At 51.8% G+C, this 12,312-nt stretch overlaps 5 gene segments (V, D, J or C); all 5 read right to left on the bottom strand.

The window, feature by feature from the left end:
* Nucleotides 1-337: 337 nt before the first annotated feature.
* LOC128046333 (T cell receptor beta variable 6-4-like) lies at nucleotides 338-877 on the bottom strand. The segment is given in 2 exon segments: nucleotides 338-741; nucleotides 829-877. Coding segments are annotated over 2 exon segments (453 nt in total).
* A 1,277-nt stretch (nucleotides 878-2,154) lies between these two features.
* On the bottom strand, nucleotides 2,155-2,712 carry LOC128046332 (T cell receptor beta variable 5-1-like). The segment is given in 2 exon segments: nucleotides 2,155-2,549; nucleotides 2,664-2,712. Coding segments are annotated over 2 exon segments (444 nt in total).
* A 1,627-nt stretch (nucleotides 2,713-4,339) lies between these two features.
* Nucleotides 4,340-4,903, bottom strand: LOC128046330 (T cell receptor beta variable 6-9-like). The segment is given in 2 exon segments: nucleotides 4,340-4,767; nucleotides 4,855-4,903. Coding segments are annotated over 2 exon segments (477 nt in total).
* Nucleotides 4,904-6,022: 1,119 nt separating this feature from the next.
* On the bottom strand, nucleotides 6,023-6,608 carry LOC128046329 (T cell receptor beta variable 9-like). The segment is given in 2 exon segments: nucleotides 6,023-6,426; nucleotides 6,560-6,608. Coding segments are annotated over 2 exon segments (453 nt in total).
* A 1,853-nt stretch (nucleotides 6,609-8,461) lies between these two features.
* On the bottom strand, nucleotides 8,462-11,621 carry LOC128046328 (T cell receptor beta variable 5-1-like). The segment is given in 4 exon segments: nucleotides 8,462-8,637; nucleotides 9,080-9,083; nucleotides 11,092-11,405; nucleotides 11,540-11,621. Coding segments are annotated over 4 exon segments (543 nt in total).
* Nucleotides 11,622-12,312: the final 691 nt, after the last annotated feature.

The raw sequence follows: 12,312 nt of genomic DNA, 5'->3' as shown, positions 1-12,312 counted from the left end.
GGTAGGGGAGCTGAGGCCAAGGCAGTAAAGGAGGAAAGACCCGCCCCTCTGGAGGGCAAGAGCAGGGAGCACTTGAGAGCAAGGCTGCCGGAGAAACTTCCAGACAGACAGCAATGGGGTGCTGGGAGAGACAAGAGGGTCTAGATATATCTAATTTACTAATATTCTTCCCTTCTGGAGGTCTTAGGCTGATGAGGAAGAGTCAGAACTAGTCAGAAGTGGATGCATTCCGAACTGCATCCAGGGAGGATGCAAAAGAAAGACAGAGCCTCATGGTGGACACGTGTCCCCGAGTCCCTGGGGTCAGATGCAGGCCTGTCCAGGTCACACAGCAGGGTCACAGAGCTGGCACGTGGTCCCCAGGGCTCTGAGGTTCCCGGTGCTGGGAGCCTGCATGTGGGACCCTGTCTTTTTGCACAGAGAGCAGGTGACCCTGCACCGCTGTGGAGTACCTGCTGGCACAGAAGTACACGGATGTCTGGGAGGGGTTGGCAGACTCCAGTGTGAGAGGAAAGTTCTCTTTGCTTGATCTGGAGACACTGTACCCATCGGGCACATCTCCTTTAACCGTGGTGGGAGGCCCGCTTGAGTAATGGATCAGCCTCAGCCCGGGTCCCAGGTCTTGTCGGTACCAGTACATAGAGTTATGATCCAGATCCTGAGTACATGTCAGTGTCACGTTCTGTCCTGTCCTCACGACCTGGAATCTGGGGTCCTGAGTGACACCAGCACGGACCACCCCTGTGGAGAAGGAGGACCGATGCTGCAGTCACAGCAGACAGGCTTAGTGCTGACACCCCGAAGGGGACCCTGCCCCCCAGGACTCACCTGCCTGCAGGAGACAGAAGACCACACAGCTCAGAAGGCAGGGGCTCATGGCGGGGGTGGGGCGGGCAGATGGCCCTCTGGGCTGAGTGTGGATGAGAGGGAGAGGGGCTCTCCAGGGAGTCCTTCTGAGATGTCACTGTCCCTGCCAGGCCCCAGAGCTAACCTGTCACTCAGGGGCCATGCCCCTTCCCCCGGTGGCTCAATTCAGAAATGAACCTGGGTGAAGAGTTTACATATGACCGACCTAGGCAGCATATTAAAAAGCAGAGACATTACATTACTCAAAGGTCTGCCTAGTCAAAGCTATGGTTTCTCCAGTAGTCATGTATTGATGTGAGAGTTGGACTATACAAGAATTGATGCTTTTGAATTGTGGTTTTCTAGAAGACTCTGGAGTGTCACTTGGACTGTAAGGAGATCCAAGCAGTCCATCCTAAAGGAAATCAGTCCTGAGTATTCATTGGAAGGGCTGATGCTGAGGCTGAAACTCCAATACTTTGGCCACCTGATGCGAAGAACTGACTTATTTGAAAAGACCCTGATGCTGGGCAGGATTGAAGGCAGGAGGAGAAGAGGACCACTGAGGATGAGATGTTTGGATGGCATCACCATCTCAATGGATATGCATTTGGGTAAACTCTGGGAGTGAGCGATGGACAGGGAGGCTGGAGTGCTGCAGTCCAAGGGGTCGCACAGTCGGACCTGCCTATCAACTTGGCTCGGCCAAGGGTATTTAGCTTTATTTTCCTGGATGCTCCTAAGGGAGTGTTTTTGGAAAAGTTAACATGTGAATAGGTATATTTTAGTAATGGATTAGATTAACATTTTATTTCATAAACAGATGGCCCTCCATAACGTAGGTGGGCTTCATGAAACAGGTGAGAGAAGAATAGACAAAAGCACTGATCCTCCCCCAAGTAAGAGAGAATTGTCAGCCGATGGCCTGCACACTGGGCCATTAGTTCTTCTGCTTTTGAACTTGGACATCAGCTCTCCCTCAGTCTCTTTTAGCACCAGACCAGCTTGCAGCTTTTGGACTTACCAGCCTTAACTATGTGAACCAATTGCTTTTCAACTGTATGAGTATATGTATGTATGTGTGTCTGTATTATTTATTCTTTGTGGGGGACAGTTTTATGGGGGCAAAGACCACAAGTGAGGAGGACAGACTTGAATCAAATTCCTTGCTCTGTAAGTAATGAAATATAAGATCTGGGCCAGTCAGTTCCTCTCAGATGTATAAACAGGTAAAATAATACTACCTAGGATGATCTTTGGGAGCATGAAACACAGCAGAGGAAGAACGTCTGGGAGAGTCTACCGGATCTATGGAGGCCTGACAGGCAGGCAGTCACCTTCACAGCCACTTCCTGAGCTGGGGCAGGAGTGTTTTTGTCCCAGAGGCACCTGATCATGCAGGGCTGTGTCTTGGCTGCTGGCACAGAGATACACGGCTGAGTCCGTCAGCTCCAAGGAAGTCAAGTTCAGCTCAGAGCTAGAGTCACTGAACTGTTCTCCTGAGAATCGATCCGGAAGGTTTGTTTCTCCCCTCACGTTCTGGCTGTAATATTCAACGAGGAACTGGGGGCCGTTGCCCAGGGCCTGTTGGTACCAGTACACAGAGAGGTGTCCAGAGACAGGGGAGCATCCCAGGGTCCCTCGCTGTCCTCTTGCTTTAATCAGGTATCTTGGGGTTTGGGTGACTCCAGAATCCACAAGGCCTGTGGGGGAAGAAGACTGGGGCTGAGAAAGAACACAGGAGAGAACCCGATGATGCCTTGGATTCAGGCAGAGTCAGGCTAGGAACACGGGATCCCCCTGTGCCAAGGCCCCACCTGCTGCCAGGAGACACAGAGCCACACAGCAGACGGGGCCGCAGCCCATGGCAGGGGGGCAGAGCGGGCAGGTGTCTCCTTGCTCAGAGCTCTGCTCTCTGAGAGCTGGGGTTCTGGGCCTCCTTCCTCTGACTGGAGGTAAGGCAGTGACATCACTGCTCTGATGTCATTGTCTCTGCTGGTTCCCAGGAATCTGACCTCTCATGCCGGGTCACTGATCCAGGAACCCTGCTCTGTCCTGCAGAGTCTCTTAGATGACGTGTGAGCTGGACCGCTGGTCGAGGCGAGGCTGGCTTTATGCCCGACACCCTTCCCCAGGGCTCCTTCGCTTTTCTCTTCTGGCAGGTGTTGCTCTTTTCTGTTGCTCTTTCCTGCCACCTCCCAGCTCCATACCCTTCACTTTTGCTGCAACCTCAGGGCTCCCTCAGCTCTGCATAGTTCACGTTCACGGCTCCCAGCTGGGACAGCAAGCCTACAGATTAGTGTCTGTGCTGTTAAGACTTCTAGAGATAAAAACAGCAAATAAAGCTTTCTCTTAAGCCTGCTGATCCCAGGCACTAGCACTGTCCCTGTGCTCTGCCCCAGAAACTTGTGGAGTTTCTCATCTACACAGCATCCCCACGTGGTCTATGCGTGGAAACCAAGGTTGTCTGCCCAGATTTAATAGTCAGGGATGTGTTCATATTAGAAAATATTTCACTGTTTGCCAATTGCACTGTTTTTGCTTGCTGTGTTTTTCTAAAGAACACACACACGATTAGAAACACACACCAGCCAGCCATAGCAGATTTATGCTTTTGAATTTCAAGAGAAAAGAAATGAGTTCATGCAGGAAATATTTAATACTTTGACTTTTAGAAGATTGTGATGAGGGAGACGCTACAAATTTGGGTTAGCTTTTGTTGTTGGTGTTGTTGTTGTTCAGTTGCTAACTCGAGTCCAACTCATTGAAACCCCATGCATTGCAGCGTACCAGGCTCCCCTGTTCTTCACTATGTCCCACAGTTTGCTCAAATTCATGTCTGTTGAGTCGGTGACACTATCTAACCACCTCTTGCTCTGCCAGCCAGTTCTCCTTTTGCTTTTGGTCTTTCCCAGCATCAGGTTCTAGGCTATTTAGATGCTAAAGACAGGCAATGGTGGAGAATACATAGAAACACAGCTTGTCTCTCCTCCTCAGGGACAACCAAGACATTTTAATGATTAATAATTAAGTGAGGTTGCATTCTCTTTGAGGACCCCAGAGAGCACACTCAAACACGCCTACTTAGGGATCATTACAAGGTTCCCTGGGTGATGGGCAAGGACATGACCCAGTTGAGGGAGGAGCAGCAAGGCTGAAGTAGAGAAGGGTGGGAAGGAGGGCCAGGAAGGTGGGAGAGTGAGGCCCCACATCTGGGAAGTTGGACAAGAGCAGAGACGATACATGGGCCAGCCTGGGAGAGAACCTTCCATAGAGACAGGCATGTGGTGCCCGGGGAGAGACAAGAGGGTCTAGATGTATCCGATTTCCCAGAACCTTCCCTCCTGGGGGCCTCATATTCAGACTGATGACTAGGAATCAGAGCTGGGTAGCATCTTTAGGCTCACGTGGCAGCTGCAGTGACAAGGCAGAGAGTGAGGGTGGACACATGTCCTGCTGTCAGGTCCGTGCCAGGAAGATCAAACATCGCTGGCTACGCTGCTATGTGTCTATGGACTCCGAGTCTGCAGGTGCTAGGAGCCTGCAAGGGGCTCCCCAAGTTCCAGGCTACAGGACCCTCATCTGATTTTTTGCCACCAGACAGGAGGTGGCTGGGCAGCACCGTGGAGTAACTGCTGGCACAGAAGTACACAGATGTCTGGGAGCGGTTGGCAGACTTCAGCCTGAGAGGGAAGTCCTCTGTACTTGGTCTGGAGACACTGTAGCCCTCGGGCACGTCTCCTTTCTCTGTGTTGGGATAGGCAGCTGAGTAGTGGATCAGCCTCAGCCCGTGTCCCGGGTCTAGTCGGTACCAGCACACAGAGTTATGACCCAGATCCTGAGTACATGTCAGTGTTGTGCTCTGTCCTGTCCTCACCACCTGGAGTCTGGGGTCCTGAGAGACACCAGCATGGACCGCCCCTGTGGAGAAGGAGGACCGATGCTGCAGTCACAGCAGACATGCTTGGTGCTGGCACCCCCAAGGGGACCCTGCCCCCCAGGACTCACCTGCCTGCAGGAGACAGAAGACCACACAGCCCAGGAGGCAGGGGCTCATGGTGGGGTCGGGGCAGGCGGAGGGCCCTCTGGGTGAGTGTGGATGAGAGGGAGAGGGGCTCTCCAGGGAGTCCTCCTGAGTTGTCAGGGTCCCAGCCAGGCCCTAGGGAAAACCTATCACTCAGGGGCCACGCCCCTTCCCCCAGAGACTCAAATCAGAAATGAACCTGAGTGAACTGTTCACAACCCAGAGACCTCTCCAGGACAAGGGACATAAGCCTCACATGTTGTAACCTTTCCGTAAATGTTAAACTGATTAAATGTTTTGTATGTTTTAGTCCAGAGATAATTCTTCATTAACATGTATATTATTTTTATTTATCTACATATTTCCCCAGTTTTCAATCCTGGAGAATCCTTCTCACGTCATCCTGACCTTTATGATATGTGTCCCAAGAGCACTTCAAGGCTCCATTTCCTCAACACTGCCCGCAGTCCTGAGACTGTCCCTCCACCTACCGTGTTTCTCTGGGTCTCTGCTCCCAACCTCATTGCAGGCTCATCAACATTAGAGGAATTCTTTGGTCTGTTTCTAATCAATTCACTGACAGACAGTCCATCAGTCAAACGCAGGTAGAGCTCCTTCATGTTCACAGCAGCCCATGATTCTGGTGTTGGGGGAAAGGGAGCAAACAGAGGCCTCTCAGGCCAGTGACCCATGTTTCTGGGTGGAAATAAGCTGGGTGCCCAGCACAGGATGACGTATTGGCACAAAGGAATACAGACTTAAGAGGGACATGGAAGGAAGTGCAGACTCCAAGGTAATGAAAATTGCTGTTTCTATTTGAGACAGCCTCCCATGGGAATACCTCCTTGTGAAGTGTGGCTGCCATTCAACGAGTATCAATTCATATCATAGAGCCCCAAATTGTATCTTGTTACACACAACACAACACATGTATGTAATTTGCTCTGTACAGAGACAGTTCCATGAGCGAAGGTACCACGGACGTTGAGAGCAGACTTGAGCTGAAATCCTAGCTTTAACAGTTATGAACTATGAGATCTGGGCAACTCACGACCCCTTAGATGGACAAACAGTTAATATAATATTTATTTTGATGACCTTTGTGAGCATTAAAACGTACCAAGAAGTGAACGTCTGGGAAAGTCTCTCGCTCTACCAGAGACTGGGCTTGGCAGGCTGGCAGCTGACACGCTGGGCACCACTTCCTGAGCTGGGGCAGGAGTGTTTTTGTTCCAGAGGCACCTGATCATGCAGGGCTGTGTCTTGGCTGCTGCCACGGAGATACACGGCTGAGTCTGTCAGCTCCAAGGGGGTCAAGCTCAGCTCAGAGCGAGCGTCACTGAATTGTTTTCCTGAGAATCGATCTGATATGTTTTCTTTTTGATACACTTTCCCATCATAATACTGAACAAGGAACTGGGGGCCCTGGCCCAGGGCCTGCTGATACCAGTACACGGAGCGGTGTCCAGATTTAGGGGAACATCTCAGAGTCACTTGCTCCTTTCTCGATTTGATCAGGTATTTGGGGGTCTGGGTGACTTCAGACTCCAGCAGGCCTGTTGGGGAGCAGACAGAAGGAAGCTGAGGGCAGAGCACAGGGAAGCCTCCTGCTGCAGCCCTCATTAGCAGGCTTGTATCTCAGAGAGGAAAAGACATCTCAGAAGCTCCCGCACTGTGTCCAGGACTCACCTGCTCCCAGGAGGAAGAGAGTCACACAGCAGAGGAACCTAGAGCACATGGCAGCATCAGGAACCGAGGACTGCTGCTGGCTGGGGGCGGGAAGCCTGGGGTGAGTGGTGTAAAGTGTTGACTCTCCTTTTCTCTGATTGGAGCATTCGCCTATGACATCACTGCTCTGTGTCTTTGCAGGTTGTCCTTGTCCCCTGGACTGCTTGGCAGAACCCAGGGCTGGCTCCTCTACGCCATTGCCTGACCTGACAGCCCTCAGCAAAGAGTGGGTGTGAGGTGAGTTTCATCCCCTGGTCCATGTGCCCACAACATGCCTTGTTTTGCTCTGTCTGACCCTGCCAGACACTCATCACTCAGCCCTCACCAGATACCCCAACGTATCTCATTCCCTTCGCATGTCGCTCCAGGAGACAGCCCCCTGGGCACATCCTGAAGCTCCGTGTAGGTACTCACTCCCCTAGGCTGTGAGGAGTCTGTGCTGGCTCTGTGTGCCACTCAGGGACTCAGGGAAACCCACTCAAGACCACTCAGGGAACTCAAACCCGCTCCCAGATGCAAGCATGTAGCCAAGGTTCCCTTAAGCTTCCTTCTCCAGGGTGACTCTCAACCTGGCCTGGGCACCCTGCTTACCGTGGAAACACAGTGCCTCCTCGTGGTTGAAGGTCCACGGTCTCATGGATTGGTAGCCTCTGTTTAAACAAGGGTACACAAACCCCACACCCGGAATACATACACACACACACACAATAACACACACACACACACAATAACACACACACACACACACACAAACACACACACCTGTTCTACTGCCTTCCTAGCCTGGCTGATAAGGGTTTATCTTCAATCCACTCTTAGCCTCTGGAGGTAGAAGACTGTCTGATATTTCCGTTTTACTAAAAAGGAAATAGTTCCTTCACTGCTACAATGACGGCAGTTAGCTATAGATGGAACTATATGATTATAAAATAAATACTCAGAGGATCTCAAGTGAATTAGCCTGCAAACATGGATTTAAAACTACTTCCGATTAATCAGCAGCATATATTTTCAGAGTTCCTATTTAAATTAAGCATTATCAAATTCTAGATAATACTTTTTATAAAAAAGTTTTATAAACGTGGACTCAATTATTTCTGCGCTTCTAAAATCACGATATAATGGGGGCAATGTAGGATATATTTTGACTTTCAAAGATTTTGATAAAGGTGCTAGGTGATGCCAACCTGGCATAGGTTAGGTGAGATGCTAAGGATGTTGGGGGGCAGGGGGTTGTGTGTCGAAAACACACAAAGACAGTCTTTCCTCCTTCAGATGGGCTCACGTGAGTTTTTGGATGATTTATAATTAACTCAAGTTTGCTTCTCTTTGATGACTCCATACATCTTGCTTAAAACAGACCACATGGAGTGGCCACTTTAAAAGCCTCCCTGGGACTTGGGAAGGGACCTGAGCCAGATGAGGGAGGAGCTTGTGGCTGTGGTAGAGAGGGCCAGGGAGCTGATGCAGGGAGGTGGGGAGAGGAATATCCTGCTCGCCTGGGAAAGCTGGACAAGAGCAGAGACCAGGTGAGAGCCAGGCTGGGGGAGAACCTTCCAGAAAGACAGAAATGAGCTGCCTGAGTTAAGACAAGAGTGTCTAGATGTATCTAATTTACCAACCACCTTCCTCCCAGGTCTCAGGCTCAGGTGATGACTAGGGGTCTGAGCTGGGGAAGCATCTTCCTGGTTCACAGGGAGGATGCAGAGGAAAGACAGAGATCAATGGAGGACACATGGCCCCGAGGCCCGGGAGTGAGGCTCAGGCCAACCGAGTCCACACACCCAGGGTCACACTGCAGGCACGTGGTCTGCAAACTCTGAGGCTTCCAATGCTGGGAGCCTGCATGGGCCCTCATCTGTCCTATTGCCCAGAGAGGAGGCGGCCATGCAGGGCCGTGGAGTAACTGCTGGCGCAGAAGTACACAGATGTCTGGGGGCAGTTGGCAGACTCCAGCGTGAGAGGGAAGTTCTCTGTGCTTGATCCGGAGACACTGTACCCGTTGGGCACATCTCCTTTCTCCGTGGTGGAAGGCCCAGCTGAGTAATGGAGCAGCCTCAGCCCGGGTCCCAGGTCTTGTTGGTACCAGCACATATAGCTATGACCCAGAACGAAGTCGCTCGGTGGTGTCCGACTCTTTGCGACCTCATGGACTAGACTACCACACTCCTCCGTTCATGGGATTTTCCAGTAAAGGGTAGTTCAGTGGGTTGCCATTTACTTCTCCAGAGGATCTTCCTGACCCAGGGATTGAACCCAGGTCTCCTGCATTGTAAGCAGATGCTTTACCATCTGAGCCACCCGTTAAGTCCTGAGTACATTTCAGTGTCACGTTCTGTCCTGTCCTCATGACCTAGAATCTGGGGTCCTGAGTGACACCAGCATGGACCTCCCCTGTGGAGAAGGAGGGTCGATGCTGCAGTCACAGCGGACAGGCTTAGTGCTGGGACCCTCGAAGGGGACTCTGCCCCCAGGACTCACCTGCCTGCAGGAGACAGAAGACCACACAGCCCAGGAGGCAGGGGCTCATGGCGGGGGCGGGGCGGGTGGAGGGCCCTCTGGTCTGAGTGTGGATGAGAGGGAGACGGGCTCTCCAGGGAGCCCTTCTGAGATGTCACTGTCCCTGCCAGGCCCCAGAGCCAACCTGTCACTCAGGGTCCACACCCCTTCCCCAGAGGCTCGAATCAGAAATAAACCTGAGTGAACAGTTCAAAACAGGGAGACCCATCTGGCTCAATGGGCATCAGCCTCACAAATTGTTATAATATTTCTGTAAACAGTTCGCAACTTATGTACTTTTTCTAGAGATAAATCTTTATTCATACGTCTATTACTTTTTCTTGCATATTTATGTAACGTTGAATCTCAGGAAAATCTTTTGGGCTTCCTGTTACCCTTTATGACTCATGAATCCGAAATACGCCTTCAAGTGTCTAAGTGTTAGTGTTAGTTGCTCAGTCATGTCTGAGTCTTTGCAACCTGTGGACTGTAGCCCACCAGGCCCCTCTGTCCATGGGATTCTCCACGCAAGAATCCTGCAATGGGTTGTCATTTCCTCATCAAGGGGATATTCCAGACCCAGGGATGGAACGCAAGTCTCCCCATTGGCAGGCAGGGTCTTTACCACCAGCGCCGTCTGGGAAAGTGTCCGTTTCTACTTTCGTTAATTAACCGCAGTCCTGTTGGGGTCCTTCTACCTGCAATGATTCTTTGGCATCTGGTTCCCCAACCACAGGGCAGACTTACCCACACTTGAGGAACCCTTGGCTCTATTTCTTATCAATTCACCAACAGACGGGTCACCTGCCAGATGCGTCTACATTCCCATCCTGTTCACTGCACGCAGTGCTTGCAGCTTCTGAAGTGGGAGGGGGAGCAGCAAGCAGAACCAGCTCAAGCTCGGGACTCGCTTTTCTTTGTGGAGAGAAGCCAGTTGCCCAGCACCATGGATGGCCTGGGCTTCTCTCAGATTGTGAGAGTGGTAAGGAACGTGCCTGCCAATGCGGGAGACATAAGACACCTAGTTTTGATCCCTGCCTTGGGAAGATCCCCTGGAGGAGGACATGGCTCCTCTATGTCCACTCCACTATGCTTGCCTGGAAAATCCCATGGACAGAGGAGCCTGAGTGGCTACATCCGTGGGGTCACAAAGAGTCAAACACAACTGAAGTGACTAAACACTCACACACACAAGCAGATGACAGAGGAACGTATATGTGGGAGGGATGCAGGGAGAGGTGGCAGGCTCCAGGTTAAACGAAAAGTGCTCCGATTTTACGTGAGACATTGATTCCATGGGAATGCTTCCTTGTGAAGTAGGGATTGCATTAATTGAGTAACCATATCATAGTAAAGTAAAGTCGCTCAGTTGTGTCTGACTCTGACCCCATGGACTGTAGCCTACCAGGCTCCTCTGTCCACGGGATCCTCCAGGCAAGAGTACTGGAGTGGATTGCCATTGCCTTCTCGAGATCTTCTCAACTCTTATCTTGTTGTGCCTCATTCCACACACAGCAGGCCCCACACATGCTGCAGTGCTCCGCTCTCTGCAGATTCTCAGTGGTATTTGAAAGCAGGGACCCTAAAAATTATGTAGCCATTCCTGGTTACCTGACTGTGGACCTGTGGTGACCTGATGTGCTGGTTTCCCCGGAGTACGACCACACGTCACAGGTCTGGGTGACGCATCATTCCTGCAGCGGTCAGTTGTGGGGGCGTGGTGAGGACCACAAGTGATAAAGACAGACTCGAGTAGCCTTCCTTGCTCTAACAGTTAAGAAATACGAGATCTGGACAGGTCACTTCCCCTTAGCTAAATAAGCAGATAAAATAATACTTATCTTGCAATAGCATTGTGAGCATTAAAAAATTTCAGGAAAGAATGTCTAGGAAAGGCTGTCTACTCTATCAGTGCCTGGGTCTTGTTGGCTGGCAGTCGACGCCTGGCAACCACTTCCTGAGCTGGGGCAGGGGTGTTTTTGTCCCAGAGGAACCTGATCACGCAAGGCTGTGTCTTGCCTGCTGGCACAGAGATACACGGCTGAGTCTGTCAGCTCCAAGGAGCTCGGGTTCATCTGAGAGCGAGAGTCACTGAACTGTACACCTGAGAATCGATCTGGCATGTTTCCTTTGGTACGCACTTTCCCATCATAATACTGAACAAGGAACCGGGGGCCCTGGCCCAGGGCCTGTTGGTACCAGGATACATAGCGGTGTCCAGACTCAGGGGAACATCTCAGAATCACTTGCTGCTTTCTTGATCTGATCAGGTATTTGGGGGTCTGGGTGACCCCAGAATCCACCAGGCCTGTTGCGAAGGAGACAGACGGGAGCTGAGGGCAGAACACAGGGGAAGCCTTCTGTTGCAGCCCTCAGTGCCAGGCTTCTATCTCAGGGAGGCAAAGACATCTCAGATGCTTCCACACTGTGTCCAGGACTCACCTGCTCCCAGGAGGCAGAGAGTCACACAGCAGAGGAGCCTGGAGCCCATGGCAGCATCAGGAACCCAGGACTGCTGCTGGCTGGGGGCGGGACTTCTGGAGTGAGTGGTGTAAAGTGCTGACCCTCCTGTCCCCTGATTGGAGAATTTGCTTATGACATCACTGCTCTGTGTCTCTGCAGGCTGCCCTTGTCCCCTGGACCCCTTGGCAGGACCCAGGGCTGGCTCCTCTATGCCCTTCCCTGTCCTGACAGCCCCTCAGCAAAGGATGGGTGTGAGGTGAGCTTTATCCCCTGGTCCATGTGCCCACAACATGTCTTGTTCTGCTCTGTCTGACCCTGCCAGACACTCGTCACCCAGCCCTCACCAGATACCCCAGCCTCTCTCCTCCCTTTGCCATGCTGCTCCAGGAGACAGCCCCCTGGGCACATCCTGAAACTCCAGGTAGGTACCCACTCCCCTGGGCAGTGAGGAGTCTGTGCGGGCTCCGTGTGTCCCAGGACCACTCAGGGAACTCAAACCTGCTCCCAGCTGCAAGCATGTAGCCAAGGTTCCCTTAAGCTGCCCTCCCCAGGGTGACTCTCAAGCCCTCCCAGGGCACCATGCTTACCATGGAAACACAGTGCCTCCAAGTGGTCAAAGGTCGAGGGCCTCATGGATTAGCAGCATCTGTTTAAAGCAAGGGTACAAAAATCCCACACTCTGAGCACACACACACACACACACACACACACACACACACACAGCACTTCTACTGCCTTCCTAGCCTGGCTGA

Source organism: Budorcas taxicolor, chromosome 4 (assembly GCF_023091745.1).
Source record: "Budorcas taxicolor isolate Tak-1 chromosome 4, Takin1.1, whole genome shotgun sequence".
In the NCBI taxonomy this organism is placed as follows: domain Eukaryota; kingdom Metazoa; phylum Chordata; class Mammalia; order Artiodactyla; family Bovidae; genus Budorcas; species Budorcas taxicolor.
Note: the sequence above shows the minus strand (reverse complement) of the source record. Positions and strands in the feature narration are given on the sequence as shown.